This window comes from Molothrus ater, chromosome 6 (assembly GCF_012460135.2).
Source record: "Molothrus ater isolate BHLD 08-10-18 breed brown headed cowbird chromosome 6, BPBGC_Mater_1.1, whole genome shotgun sequence".
In the NCBI taxonomy this organism is placed as follows: Eukaryota; Metazoa; Chordata; class Aves; order Passeriformes; family Icteridae; genus Molothrus; species Molothrus ater.
This window is the reverse complement of record NC_050483.2, coordinates 6,980,812-6,996,812: the sequence shown is the minus strand read 5'-3', so window position 1 is coordinate 6,996,812 and position 16,001 is coordinate 6,980,812. Positions and strand designations below refer to the sequence as shown.

At 35.6% G+C, this 16,001-nt stretch overlaps 1 protein-coding gene across 1 annotated transcript in view; it reads right to left on the bottom strand.

Annotated features, from left to right (window-relative positions):
* Positions 1–16,001, bottom strand: part of ANO3 (anoctamin 3) — a 90,370-nt gene that overhangs the window by 7,455 nt on the left and 66,914 nt on the right. The window contains 13 exon segments of the mRNA XM_036383753.1: positions 702–807; positions 1,627–1,707; positions 2,929–3,076; positions 3,728–3,835; positions 3,838–3,879; positions 3,986–4,131; positions 5,582–5,679; positions 7,172–7,229; positions 8,419–8,530; positions 10,536–10,572; positions 11,598–11,762; positions 12,119–12,259; positions 13,174–13,256. Coding sequence (XP_036239646.1) covers positions 702–807; positions 1,627–1,707; positions 2,929–3,076; positions 3,728–3,835; positions 3,838–3,879; positions 3,986–4,131; positions 5,582–5,679; positions 7,172–7,229; positions 8,419–8,530; positions 10,536–10,572; positions 11,598–11,762; positions 12,119–12,259; positions 13,174–13,256 — 1,325 coding nt within the window.

The window sequence follows — 16,001 nt, the reverse complement described above, 5'->3', positions numbered from 1 at the left end:
CCAAAAGTCTGTGGCAAAACTGGACACCAAAGATTCAATTTGTGACTGAAAGGCAACTCCTTTGGGTTTTTTTTAATAAAAACACTCCTTTGGGAGTAAATGAGTGATCTAAAAGAAATGGGAAAATGCTGAAGTTTTCTAAGAAGGAAAAAAAGTGTAGAGTTAGTGACTTAAATGAAGATGTGACTACAGGATATGCTAGCTTGATCAACAAATGCCAATGCTACATACAAGCAGTCTTTGTTCAGGGCTTATCATGGAAATAGGTGATCAGAGTCCTAGGGGAGTATGCAATAGATACTTCAAACTCAGTATACATGTTTCAACTTCTATATTAACCTAGAATCATGTATCATTTTCCTGACACACATTCTATCATGTAATAACTGTGCCTAATACACACAGAACTTGCACTTCTTTTTCAATAAAATACGAATGATTGGGCAGGGAACCAACATGATGTATAAGATGACTTTTAAGGAAATATGATTTTATAGGCATTCTACAGCAAGTGCATGCTCTGTCAATTCTGTTTGAAGTGGCTGATAGTCAACAGTTTGAGGAAGAATTTTTTTTCCCTCAGACTTGACTGTACTGAACAAACAATTGATTAAAATGACAATTTTGCTTATAGGACAACTATAAAGAATCAACTCAGACCTATAAAAGGTAGAAAGGGCTTGCTCCCTTTCACAACTAACCTCAAATACTATGATGAAGGCCAGCCGTGCTGCCAGGACATGCCAAAACTGCAAAGTGAATTCATACGGAGTCGAGCTCCATGGTGGGGCTCTGTAGTCTCTGTACCTGCAGAGCAAAGAGAAACCCAGCGAGTTAAACCCAGTGTGCTCTCTCGAGCAATTAAAACTTTTGACACGGTCAAGGGCTCTCTGGTTCATCCCAGATCTGGCTAAAAGGAGAGAAACTGAAGTGAAAGCAGACTTCAAGAGGAGTCAAACTGAAAAGGAGATCTGTCCAGAATACAGGCTGTTAAATAAAGCTGTTTATGAGACAGTACTTCTTGCTTCCAAAAATCCAGAGCAAACGGTTTCTTTTATTGTTACAAAGCTGGAGTGTTAAGTGTGTTGATTCTAAATTGGTTCTTATCTTTGCTTATAAGCACTTGAGAGTCTCCAGACAAAGTTTGCATAAATGAAATATGATTCTAATTTAAACTAATGCTTACTGCAAACCTAAGACAGAAAACAGGAGTGCGCTCATGTCCTATTTCATCTTTATGCTGTATTTCTTATATTCATCTTGCATAATTGTTTGCAAGAATTGTAATTTCCATCTGGGTTAGAGAGGTAACAAAAATTTTAATTGTGTATTTTAATTTATTGACTTCAGAATGCTTAACAAAATTGAAATATGGATTTTTACCATTCTTGGCAGCTGGTAAAACTTTAAATTAAATAATTCATAGAGACATGAAAGATAATGGCTTGCAAGAGTCAGTGTATCCTACCACACAGTATTTGTACCCAAGGACTCCATGTTGAACAAACATGAACTCCAATGCTTTTAAGGGCAAAAAAGAAATGCCAGCAATTTCAGCACTTTTAATTTACTGTCTGCAATAATGTCCATGCCTGTATTACAGTAAGTGGGAGCAAGGAAACGTACCGACAGTATCCTGAATATCCCATCCCAAGTTCACTCAAATCAAATACTGACAAGCTGCTGTTGACATATCCCTTTAAGCATCTGAAAGAAAAAGCCATATGGGCAGCATTTTCTTCATAAAGTGTTTATACAATAAACATGTGTATGTAAACATATTCTGCTATCAGATACTGTGAGCATAATACTTTATTGGCTTATCAGGACAAAAGCAATTCTGAAATTCATGCAGAGAAGCAAAGTTTACTGGAAAAAAAAAGACTAACAACTGTTTCAGCTATAGCACTGTTTAGAAGTCTGTTTTCAGCACTTCTCATGCTTTTGCTTCTTACCTGCTGGGATATAAACCAAAAATTGTTGCTACATTCTTTTTAACTGTTCTCTAAAATTACTGATCTTTGAAAGGTGGATAGAAAGGCAGAGAGCAGTATAATTTAACACCCTTGCAGAACTGGCCAACAATAATGCAGCATATACAAAAAATAACAGGTTTTATGTGTTTTGATCAACAGTAACATGAACAGCATATATATACCAAACAGTTATATTAAAGGCAAAAATATATTACTATTAATTACAGAAATTATATAAATGAATTGATTTATGATTGTAGGAGTGAATTTTTGCTGTTGCTTGAAAACCACGGACATGAAAGATATCCTATCTTCTTTTTCTCGATATCCTATCATCTGTCTTGTAACTTAATTAAAGCACATTTGAAAGTCAAAGAAGATATAAGAAGAGATGCATGAGGAATCTTTTTATAATCCTGGATCTTCAGGTTTGCTATAATACCTCAAACCACTACTGACAAAAGAAGAAATAGAATTACATAGTTCTCTCTTAAATGGGTAGAGTGCATCAAGCACTAACATTTTTCTGATACTGTCTCTTTTCATCCTATCCCACCTCACTATTTTTGCCCTTAAACTTTCTTTTGCTGTGACAGCTCAGGAAGAGTAAATCACTATTTTGGGAGCATATATGTGTATTTGGGAATGCACTGGGAGAAGACAGCATAGACCTACTGCAGAGAGGAGGAAAAGCTTATCTAGAAAAGATCTGAGAACTGATGCAATGTACAGACTTTTTTGTTTGCATTCAGAAGGGAAGAGATGATTTTCCACTTCTATAAAGAGCTACTTTGCAAACTCTTTGGAACAGCTGACTTACTCGCTCTTCACATCTGGGAGGGTTTGCACAGAATATCAAGAAATGTATCTGATATATGTTATCATAGAAATACAGCAGTAAATGGTGCTTCCACTCAAAAATACATGTATATATAAAGAATAGCCTAATTACTTTTCTTGTCTGTACCCTTGATCTGTACAGGGACCATATTTGTATGCATAGACAAAACGTGGAATGTAATCAGAAGTAATGGCAATAACGAAGGCATTGGTGATGACAGCCAGAACTCCAATTCCTTCCAGAATTCCATACCAAATACCTAGAAACAAGAGAAATTTCAACAAAGTAGTCAGTTTTTTATAGTCATATTAAGTCATATAAAGTCATACCAGTGACAATAAAGTCATTAATAGTCAATTTTCCTTTCTTGTTAAGAATGAGTTATGAGACAGAAAAACTAATCAGATGAAGCCATGTCCCCACATTGCAACCACCACCAATGCCACCCAAATGAAATCTTACAACAGTGCACACCCTGCTGAAAAGATACAGCCAAGGAACAAAGACATAATGGTAATTTTTTGTTATGAAGGCCAAATAGGAGGTTCTAGAAAGAGATTTCTTATTTAATTAAATTTTAAATTAAAATTTAATTCAGTCCTTTTATTTAACTTCAAAATTCAATTTATTTTAGACCTAGAGTTCCACAAATCGGAAGCCTGAAATGCTTTTAGCCTGTTCCCAATATTCAAATTATAATGATTCCTTATTGTAAATGGGAAACAAACTTGAGGAATCCTCTTTGCAAATCAACCAACTATCCTTTCATTGCTGAAAAGGAAAGCTGTCACTGAAATCTGTTGGTTATGTTACCATCCTGACACATGAAATACTTCAGGGGTGGAGCTGTTCTCAAGAGGAAAACCCAAAGAGATGGTAGCTGGCAGTGGCAGCCACTGGCTTCTCTCACCTATATCTGTGGCTCTTGCAGGCATGGGTCTTCGCCACTGAGTGACAAACTTGTATGCATCTAACCTGATTTCTATGATGTTGTTGAGCAGTGCCAGGAGAGGTGCCAGGGGAAGGCAGCCACAAAGATGGTGGTAAAGCCAAACTGTAAAACTAGACAGGCATTTCTGTGGTTAGAAATTGGAAATTCAAAAAATCTTTTAACGTGCAACATAGTTCTACCTTCTGAAGAAAACCAACACCTCCCAGATTTGCTCACCCATCTCTAAATATTCGTCCATTAAACCATGGAGATTCATAGGTTGCAGATTCCAATCTTTTTCCCATTGAGGTAGAGAAATTTTATTCTCCATTGATTGCCCTCTTCTCTTCATTTTGCGTCGTGACCACCAATTCTGTAATAAACTTTATGAGATAAAGAGAGTAATAATGACTGTATCTGCTCACAGATTTAAAATACGTCCTGGTACTGTTCTGAAATAAGCAGGCCTGTTTTAAACAGCATCTGGATGATTATTTAAATATTTTATGGAAAATTTTACAATATCTTCTTAGATCCAATGCAAAGAACTTATAAAAGATCTCATCATTCTGCATTATAATTTTAATTGTCTTTAATGTAGCATGTTTGACATTGTACAAAAGCTTTTCAGAATATGGAATATGCTTACATGGACTTTTTTCATTTTGGTAGGATTTACCTGAATGACTAAATAAAATTTTTTTTTAAAAATCATGCATAGCAAGAGCACTAAAAAATAAATAATGCTTTATTTCAATCCTGTAAAAGACAAACCAGGTCAGTGGAATTCAGTAAGAATACCATGGTAAAACACACTGAAGAGTAGAATACATATATTTTTGAACAAAACTAAAGGTCTAGATGTTCTACAGAATATTTCTTAAAGTAGGAAAAAGCATTTAAAAAGGTGTTGCTGTATGTGGAAATATTTAAGACTATTCTTCATAAATCTGTGCAAAATCTTTTCACAGAGTAGTCATAAATATTAAGGAGATAGTAGGCTCATGAATTAAAATGTTATTTAAATGAAAAATATTATCTAGTACTGACACATGGACCAAATAAAGACTACTATTTGTTTCTAGATAATATGGAAGAGAGACTAAGGATGGGAAATAACTTTCTTGTAAGTATTTTTACAAAAAGGCTGCTCTTTTTTCTCTCAAGCTAATTTAGTGCTTGGCTCTTGATCTCTCTTGTTACTGAAAGAGAAGCTTTTGTTTGTTTGAAAGATAAACTGTTGCCTATGTTGCAAACAATGGTTTTGTCAAAACAAAACATTTATTTCTGTAACAGAATATAAGCATGTTCTAAAATAAATTTTAAACAAGGTTAACATCCTGCTTGGCTGAGAAGACAGGAAGCCTGGCAGTTAAAGTAGGTTTCTCAATTTCAAAAATCCTCATTCCACAATATACAGTACACTGTCCCTTGTGCAGAACAATTGCAATTGCATATTGTGAGCAAAATCCTTTCTAACATATTTTCAAGGTTGAGACTTCAATTTGATTAATATTTGATGATCAACATTTTACAGAAAACATATTACAGTTTCAAGAGAAGTGTAAGACTCTTAGCTCATTCATCATTTCAGAGGCTGAACATCTCTGTATTATGGAAAATGAAATCCTAATAAACAACTGAGATGCTTAACATACCCTGAGAATCTTTATCTCAGAGTGGAAGACAATGCTTTCCTTGGGAATAAAGTGACAATATCTGAGGTGCAATGAGTGAAAACATTCGCCAAACATAAAACCATTTCTCCTTAGTACTGAATCATGCTAACATGTATTTACTGTTTTTAAAATGAACTTTAAAATCCGAACTTACGGATAGCCTAGTTCCATGAAGTTGTTCCACATTTGTTTTAAAACCATAATAACTCCCATTTGTAAGCAGAGATCTATCAAGCAGCCACTAGGATGACACTGAAATGAAGTGGAAGAGATCAACAACTAAAATCAGAGAATTCATTTATTTTTTATTTGTTCTGAGTGCAAAAAAAAAAAGTTAAGTATGTGTGTTGAAAAACACAATCTCTATCTGCAGAAATATTTATTTCAGTGACATTTATTTTAATATTAACAGACTTCAGCTGAACATCCCTTACACATATTGTTAAATATTAGATAGTAGATCATATTGCTCAATTTAAAGGTATGTGTGCTAGAGATATGATAAATTATATAGACCGTTTCACTTAGACCAGTAAGTACTTACTCATTTCAAAAAATGGAGCAATATTTCATCTGCAATAATCTAAGTCTAGAGAAAGATTTACTAGCAGAATTTCTGATACTGGTATGTTATCTATATCTATCTATCTGTGTGTGTATATTTATAAATATATATGTATATATATATGTGTGTGTATGTTTGTATATATATATATGTACTGCCATATTAAAATGTTAAGTAATTACAGAACTATTTTTCAATTAATTGACTACAAAGTTATAAAATTTTACTCTGTGGCTACCAAGCTTCAGTAGAAGAAATCTGATTTTCAGAGAAAAGAGGAAACTTCAGCATACTGGTGAGTTGCAAGTCTAACATTCCTGTTAAATTTTGAAAATATTCTTTTTCTTCTTTTAGAACTGTACAAAATTATCAATTATTTTGGGATGGAAAGGATCCCTTAAGATGATCTAGTCCAAACTTCTGCCATAAGTATGGCCATTTTCAACTAGAGAAGTCCCATCCAACCTGACTTTGAATGTTTTCAGGGATAAAACATCCATCACCTCTCTAGAAAACCTGTCCCAGTATTTCATCATCATCATCATATTTTAAAAATCTCTTCCTTACACCTAGTCTAAATCTAGCCTCTCTTAGTTTAAAATCATTAATCCTTGCCCTGTCTCAACAGGCCCTACTAAAAGTTTGTCCCTTCCTTTCATTCAAGCACCTTTAAGTACTGAAAGGCAGTAATAATGTCTCCTTGGAGCTTTCTCTGCTCCAAGCTGAATGTCTCCAACTCAGCCTGCCTTCATAGGAGAGCTGCTCCAGCCCTCTGATTCATTGTGTGGCCCCCATCTGGGCCCATTCCAACAGATAGACACATTTTTTTTCTGTGCTGACAGAAATTTATCAAGTTGATTAAAAAGCTGATGGCTTTATATTTATGTCCTCTGTCCAGGAGATTCCAGTCTCAGAGGAGTCACAGTGCATGTGAGGTAAGGGACTATTACTGATGGCTTTTCTCTAAGACAGACAGAAAGATCTTGTGTGCCTTGGGCAGAGTCACTCAGCACACTGGAGAACACAGAAGGAAAAAACCATCTCCTGGATCCTATCCTTTGCTATAAATAAGAGTTTAATATTTGCTGCGCTTGGAATAATAAAATCTTTAAACTGGGCTTCAGCCACTTCCTTTTTACTCATGGAAATATCACAGGAACACAAGATAGGATTGTTTACCTCTTCCAGCCTCCATCTGTTAAAAAGCTTGTTGTACTTTCCTGGGCGGCCTGCAAATCTGGAAAATAAGATTTCTGTTTCTCAGTGGACATTCCAGAAATACCCTGTATCAGTAGTTGTTTCATAACATCCACTGAATACAGGAAATATCAACAGAATAAATCACACAGGCTTAAATCTGGTGTCCGTAGGATATGGAAGTTTCAGAATGCAAACAAAGACCATCATTTTGCAAGCGATCCTAAACTTTTATTATGTCCTGAATAAAAATCCTAGCTTCAAAGATTTTAGATGTTAGCTATTCAAACTCTAATCTACTTCTAAGAAGACAAGCAAGCCACTACAACTAATAGGAATTAACTGCAGCACAGGGATCTGCTTGCCCAAGTGAAGTGTACACTTGATTTGTAAAACAAATCCCAGCTCTTGATGACCTCAATGAAAGTTATAAAAGAGATAAAGAAACCCATGCCTGGTCCTATTAAATAGAGGAGAGAGCAATACACACAGAAATTTTGGTATTGTATGGTGAATACACATTGAATGCAACAAACAGATTCTCACCAAAAGTCTTTACTAGGCTTTTATTGTTTCTTTGCTTCTTTGTTTTTTGTTAGTTTTTTTCCAAAAAAATCCTGAACTGAAATTATACTATACAACTTTATAGAAGATACCCCAAAATGTTCTGTAAGTTCTGCAGGAAAGGTAAGTGTGACCATTGCAAAATTGAACTGAAGATGAAGCAAGCTTAGATCTGTGCTCTATCTCATGCTCTCAACTAATGATACCCACAAAAACTGGAGCCAGAATTTATGCTTCCTGCTCTTGTATAAGTTTTGCCAGACAATATTTACTATTCACAAAAATGCATTATTGGAAATGTAACTCAAGGGGAATAAACCAGAAAATATTAATAAAGGCTATTAACACAACACTAAATACAGACCCACATCTAGGAAGTGGCTGCATTTTCAAAAGTTCTGCCTTCTTATTTAATAGGAAAGTAATGTACACTCCCATAAAAAAGTAGAATTTTTACTCTCTAGTTTCATGAGTAAATATTTCAATGGTCCAACGCTTCCACACATTTTGAAATATTTAGTGTTTTAATCATACCCAGAAACCAAACTCGTACCTAAACCTTACAGTTCAAATTGTCCCTGTATTTTCTTCAAATCTATAAAATTACTGAACATTTCGAGTTCCGTGCAAGTTTTCTTTTAATGCAACTGGCAAACATAACGTACCTGCCAAGAAAAAAGGCAATGTAGAAGATGGAGCTGTTCAAGTTGACAAACTGGAAGAGGAACATTTTCAAGGCAAAGCTGTTTTCCCACTCAGATTCTGTTCTAGGGTGCTCTTCAGAAAGACACAATATATATTATATAAACAAAAATGAAATTGAGCTATGCATAAGTTTGCTCAAAAAAATCAATCAATATTAACAAAACAAGTGATGGTTTTAAGTCATGGTGTCCCATCATGTTGCCATTGATTTCTTCTCACTGCCCCAGGTTAGACTGCGCTGTTTCTATGTGGAAGCAGGTGATAGGAACCCCCTGGTTCAGAATAAATCATAACACTCTGGGAAGATACCTGTTTCACTTCTATGAAATAAATTGGAAACCAGTGTGAATTTTTTATCTTTAGATTAAAGATATCTTGATTCAAAGAAAAAAAATCACCTCAAAAAACCCCCACAAAACCCAACCAAACTCCAAAACAAACAAAACCCAAACCAACCCAACCCCCCCAAAAACTTGAAAGCACTTGGAATCAGTAGAGCTGCCCAGGGAAGCAGAGGTTAAAAGAGTCACATAAAAGCTAGTTGATTTCTCATCCAAGCTTCTCACCCTCTAAATACTTCTGTAAAACCTTTACTTCATCCTCAAGAGTTCCCTTTCATAAAGCTTGAGGAGTGCCAAACAGTTTATAATTCAATGAGGAAAGGACAGAGGTTCTCTCTTAGCTTCTTTTGGAAAGAAATGTAGAAACGTGTAGTAGGGCTACACGTGCTCTGTGTGGGTCTGCACTGCCTTGGATACATTTCCTTAAGATTTTTTATGTCTGAATTAGAATTTAGTGGTAATGTTTACAAATTAATTTTTACAAAATCCATCTTTGATGGACATATCAAACTTGGAATACAGTACATTGGTAAAAATTTTAAAGCACATGAGCTGTAAAAGCATATGAGTTCTAAGTCTAAACTGCCTGGATTTGTCAGTTAAAATTTGTTCTACTTAACTACTCTGGTCTACTGATGACTAAATTTGGATAGAAATATACAGGATACTACTAGCTTTGCATAGGGACAGTTGTTCCCAGAAGGGTGTCCTTTTCTGAAGTAAAACACCTTAGCAAGAAGAATGAGCTACCTATCTGAAACACCTAATGCTGCTTGATATTTAATTCAAGAAATCTTTTTTGAAAAAAATTCTTTCATGTATTTTGGGAAAAAACTGCTTAAACACAAACAATTATTTTCTTTCCCATTCTACGACCAGTAACAATATAAAATACTTTAAAAGGAATAGAAATAATTTTGATATGAAAGAATACTTGAAAATGTTTTAAGAATTCAAGTAAGTTGGCCATAAATTCTGAATATTTCTAGCCTGTTCTACTGCCTGTTAGGTGAAGCACTATAAAGCTTTGAGCACCTCGTTTAATACTTCAACCAAAAGAGGGAGCTGTGGAATTTAAGCAGCCAGCTGGCATTTAACCAAGACAAAATCACTTGCATATTTTGACATGGGCTAAAAGTGAGCATGTAAAATGAAACACTAAACAGTAACGCATTGACACAACCAGAGATCCTAAATTCTATCTTTGCTTTCTTGTTTTCTATAAGCTAGAAAGCTTTATGTCTGTGAATCATGACTAGAGGCTTCAGTATAAAATTTTCATGTTACAGAATTGGAGCTACTATAAAATTCATGACTCAACATTTTTATCTGGGACAACTTAATTTTATCTTAACCCATTTTTTCCATCTGAAAGATCAAATTAAAAATTAATAAAAAACAAACCAAGCATTTGGGGATAATAGAAAAACCCTTTAGCATGCTAAGAAAGAATAAGTTTTGACTTTCACTCCGGATTAAGATTACTATTTTTCAATGTATACCACAAAACATTAAAAGTTGAAGTATAAGAATAAATTCCTTAGTTTTATTTTATTTCCTCACTGAAATACTAATGTATTTTCTTTCTGTGATATTTCTCACTTGCTTAGGAAAATGCCAGAAATGTACTTCACAGATCAAGTTTTCAAAACACTTCTTTAAAGGCAAATAAAGTATACTATAAAGGCATATGCCACAGCCAGCAAGAACCACACCATTCGTAAAGACCTACATACCTAAATCTGTCAGGAGATAGGCAACTTTTTCATACACCTAAAAAAGAAATGAAATGGTGTAAGTACAGGACATCCTGGCTGTAGTGATGACAAATCCACATTGAAAACAAGCATCAAAGCATGGTATTCTCTTGCTCTATAGCATCAAGGTATCACAGTACAGTTTTCCTTTGCTGAGGATATCAGCCTTGTACTGAAAACTTTTCTCTCTATATATTGACCATCTCAAGTCTTATTTAAACGTCATTTAGCGCCAGGCAGTTGCCAACTCTGAAATATATTTCCTTCAGTATACTACAAATAGCAAGTTATTTTGGATAGCTTTGCTTGTTCACTTGAATGTACATTTTATGATGTGGAGTGATCATGCACAATAACAAAAATAACTAGAGAACTCTGATTGGAAGAATTATTTCTTATTGCAGCAAGTGCAACTCCTTAAGAGAACTAAAAGCCAATGTTTGCTGGGTTATTACTCCTTTTTATCTGTTCATGCTTGCATGGGAACAGAAAATTATAAATAATAATGCAGCTGAAATAATAGAGTTTCTGTCTGTGTAATGCTGTAAGAACAAATGATTAAACCTGTGCTGTTACATGACAGAAAAAACCTAACACCAAAATCATATATCACAGTGATTCCAGGACTGTGCCACACTGATATCACAGCTGCATTTTAATAAGAAGTCATTAAGCAAAAAAAAACCTAGAAACCAAATTCTCAGTCAAGAAAATAATGTAGTTACAATTACAACTAAAACTCCAATTAGAGATCTACTGCAAAAGGTAATATTAAAAAAATACAAATGTAAAAAGCAGCAATCTCTACTCTTGTAACCTGGTGACAGAAGCAAGGATGTGCAGTGACAAATTAAGGAGGATTTAGAGAAAAACATTAACAAACATTGTATCAGAGGAGAAAAATCCACTGCAACACTAGCTTCAGACACTGCTACCTGGAAAAGCATTACCATGTATAAATCTAATACATGGGTAACTCAGTAAGCTTTTAAAAATTACTCTCCTAAATTAATTGCTTCTTTAAAAGAACAGAAGACTTACGACATTGAGTGACATGATGATCATAAAATTGATACAGACTCCAGTGCCAGATGTTGCAAACTGCCAATACTTCTTGATGAAATACCACTTGAAAGAAGCAAACTGCTCCATGGCTACCAGTCGATACACCACAACTGCAAACACTGCAGTAAGGACCAGTGAAATCTACAGGTATGTATTTATGAGCAGAGGTATTAGAACAAAAGGAATCACATCTGAAATTATATCCACTGAAATAATAAAACAAGTGTTTTAAAGATTGATATTTGTTTCGGAGAGCAGAGTTTGAGAGAACAAAAAACCAAGATGAGTTACAACATTTCTTTACTGTTCTTTTCCAATATAACTATATTCCATCTTGGGAAACAAAGAGGTCCCTGAACAAGCAGTAAGACAGACAAGCAGTTTTGCTTATGTTACGTAAATCCACTAATCTTAATGAATGCACTCATGCTGAGTTGCTATTTACATCAGAGTAAGATGAATTACAACACAACAGTTCTAATATTATTAAACATCACCATGAAGAATATTCCTGAGACAGACACCATCAGTCGACTGAGCTTATCAGGGAAAGGCTGAAAAGGTTCAGGTTTTCCTGTGATGGGATTTACTCTTTCCACTTGGGAATATTTAGCTTCAAACTGGGGGCGCAGCTCTTCCTGGAACGACAGGGTGGATTCCATTTGTTGTATTACTTATTTCTCTCAAGGATCAGACATACATGTAGAACATTATACTGATACAGATCATTTTTCATAATGCTGCAACTCAAATACCTAAATAATTTGCTCTTTTGAAAATCCTTGAAAGCAGTGCCAGAGAGCAGCAAAGAAGAGAAACCACAGGAGCCTTCCCCACTATGTGAGAGTGTTAAAAAGAATCATGGGTCATATCGCTGACTTAGACACTAGATTGTCTGTGAAAATTGGTAACAAAACTATAAATTAGGGCCAGTTGTAATGGTGTTGCATGTGTTGTGACAGCATTCATTAAAAATAGCCACCAGCTTCTATCTACCCATCCACAGAAAGCTGTAAAACAAGTGAAGTCTATTGACTTAAAATGCAATTAAGTCAACAATATAGGTAAACTACAGTTATGCGGACTAGTAATTTATGGAATAAAAAAAATTATTATTGCTGATGCTGATTGCAGAATATTCAAGGATAAGCTATGCTTCTCCAAGGATACAAAAGCTAGTTTCTCTCTTGTTGCTTGTCTTGGTCCTATTTTTATGCAGGATCAAGAATTTCCAGAACAAGACACCATGGAACTGAAAGGCATCTGTGCTGACATCAGAAACAGCTACTGTCCTCTGTACAGGAAGTATTTGCACTCAGTTTTTCCAAGGACACTTTTAATAAATGTACAATTATATTGGAATTATAATGTTAGTTGCAAAAAGCAAAGTATCCTTGTACAATCTCAAGCATACATTTGTATTCTGCAACTAGTGCTATAAATACAAATATGATCTGAATGACAAACTCAGATGACTGACATACACAATTGATACCGAGACTTTAACCATGCTGATAGCATGGTTTACATGTAAACTTCTGTTTCTTCTTACCTCTTCATCTTCCCAGTCTATGAGGTCCCAATCATAGGTCAATACAGCCCTCCGTCTTTTCCAAAACTCCAGAAAGACTGTTGCTGTGGAAAACAATTGTACTTTAACTACAGGGGGGAAAAGGGCCATGCAGATCTTAAGAAAATCAGAAATATAACGTATCATTAGCCACTTGCTGACAGTTTTCCTCATAGAATCTGAAAACTCCAAGTAGCCTCAGGATAATCCCTGTTAAATTTAAAACAGTAGTTAACAATGTTTGTCTAGGAAACATTTTTGCTGTCTGCAGTAGCTGTACAGAAATAGGTACCTGTCAACATGAGACACTGCCATCCCTTTAAATTCATCATTTTGCTTTTCATTTTATTCAACACATAGAATCTTCTCTTGAAGAAACAAGGAAGCACATACACAATGATATCTATTAATAAAGAGCCAAGAGCTATCTCCTTTTATTCAGTTCAAATAAGAACCTCACTTCATTCCCAGCTATACCAGTTTTACACTGTAGCAGTCTTGCTACTAGAATAATTCTTTAGACAATTATTTCTAATTATTCTTAGGTATGAGACCATAATCAGATTTTCCATATACTTAGGGGTTTGGATAAGATAATTACACCTAGTAAATTACTCCAAATTTCCAAAACACTGTTGTCTGCCACTGAGGATAGGTAACCTTGCTTACAGTGTGACTCCTGACAAAACATAGAATTGTCCAATTGTTCCTTGAAAAACAACTAATTCAAATAGGAAGTAAGAAAATTTGCTTCCTTCTAGAAATCCAACTGCTTAGAAGAAGGATTTCTAACTCAAAATAAACAGGAGGGTCACATATTCCTACCTTTATCTGTATTTCTGTACTACGTTTAATATATATTTGGGTTTCTATACATACTTGATACCTAATTAGTTATCATAATTAGTTATATATATTATACCTATATCTACATAACTATACATGACATTTATATAATATATGCTCTTCACATTGCTCTTAACAGTTACATACAAAGAAGCTAAGCTGGGGATAATACACAACTCAATAAAAAACCCCTAACGAACCAATTAATAAAACCTGTCCTTAATTCTCTCTGCTCCCTGCCCAAAACAAAAACAACAACAAAAAACCTAAAAAAGAAAAAAAAAAAAGAAAAAAACCAAAACACAAACCATCTAAAAAATCACTCATAGGGGAAAGCATAAGAAAGTAGGAGAGACTTGAAGACAAAAAAAATAAGTTACTTTTTTTCAGATATAAATCTCATTCAGGTGGTGAAGTACCCACATACATGGACATACAAATAATTAATGATGCTGAAGAATAACTAATTATAGAATTTACTGTGCTGTCATATGAGAGCTCATGTGTGGGAGCTAAAAACTGGATCATCCCAATCTGTTTCATATATAGAAAATATACCAAAACCTCACTGAACAACATATGCTGAACAGCAGACCTACTACAATCATGTGACTTCAAGGTGAGGTTTTCTCAATTTGAAAAATTAATGCCTAATACACGGTTTCCAGTTTTGTACTGCAAAAGAAGCTTGCACACAAATTCAGCCTCATTCATAACCTCTGGACTGATTTAGTTTTCAATTTGCTCCTGGCAGCATTCATATGACACTCACTGCTCAAGGCCACAAAATATTATCCATCAACTTTCCAGGTCAATTGTAAAAATTCTAATTCTTGACAAGGCAGCAGAAATCTTTAGCATGCTCTTAGAATTGCTGTCTGCCCAGAAAACATTGCCTTGAGAACACCATCCATACATGTTTCATGATCTCACTCCACAGCAACGTGGATTTGAATTATCAACATGGTTTTTAATTATTCCCTTCTGAGTAAGAGGTCTGTTTATAGAACCATGGAATTTTCTTATGAAATGAAGCTTTGTTCCAGAATCATGAAATGGGTAAGACTGGAAGGGAGTGGATCATCTGGTCTAACCTCCCTGCTCAAGGAGGGTCATCCAAGAGCATATGGCACACAACTGCGTCTAGGCAGTTCTTGAATATCTCCAGTGAGGGAGACTCCACAGCCTCTCTGAGCAGCCTCTTCCAGAGCAAGCAGGAGAAAAGTCCTTCCTCATATTCAGGTGAAAATTACTGTGCATTAATTTCTGCTCATTGCATCTTGTCCTATTGTTTGGCACTAAGCAGACTCTTAACACCCTCCCTTTAAGATTCCCAGGTATATTGGTGAGATCCCCTCTGTCATCTCTCCTCAAGGATGAACAGGCCCAGCTCCCTCAGCCTTTCAACAACTCCAGGAGCTCTTTGTCTTTTTTGACATGAGGAGCCCAGAGCAGGACACAGTGCTCCAGATGTGCCTCACCAGGCACTCACTCCCAGATGTGCCTCACCGGGGCTGACCAGAGGGGTAGGATCACCCCCCTCAACCTGCTGTTCTCCCTAATGCACCCCAGGATCCCACTGGCCTCACTGCCCACAGGGCACGCTGCTGGCCACGGACAATTTGTCATCCACCAGGACCCCCTGCTCCTTTTCCACAGAGCTGCTGCCCAGCAGGTCAGCCTGTACTGACCTAGTGCATGGGTTGCTCCTCCCCAGGTGCAGGACCCTGCATTTCCCTCTGCTGAATTTGACACAGTTCTTCTCTGTGCATCTCTCCAGCCTGTTGAGGTCCCTCTGAAGGGATGCACAGCGCATGAGCTATCCTACAACATCTCCATCAGCACACTGAGATCAATATTGCAATGATATTGATCAAGATGAGATCAATTTTGTTGATCATCAATATTAATTTAGGTGATTCTTATGTCATTAACACTTAGGGACATAACGTTTCCAGCATCAA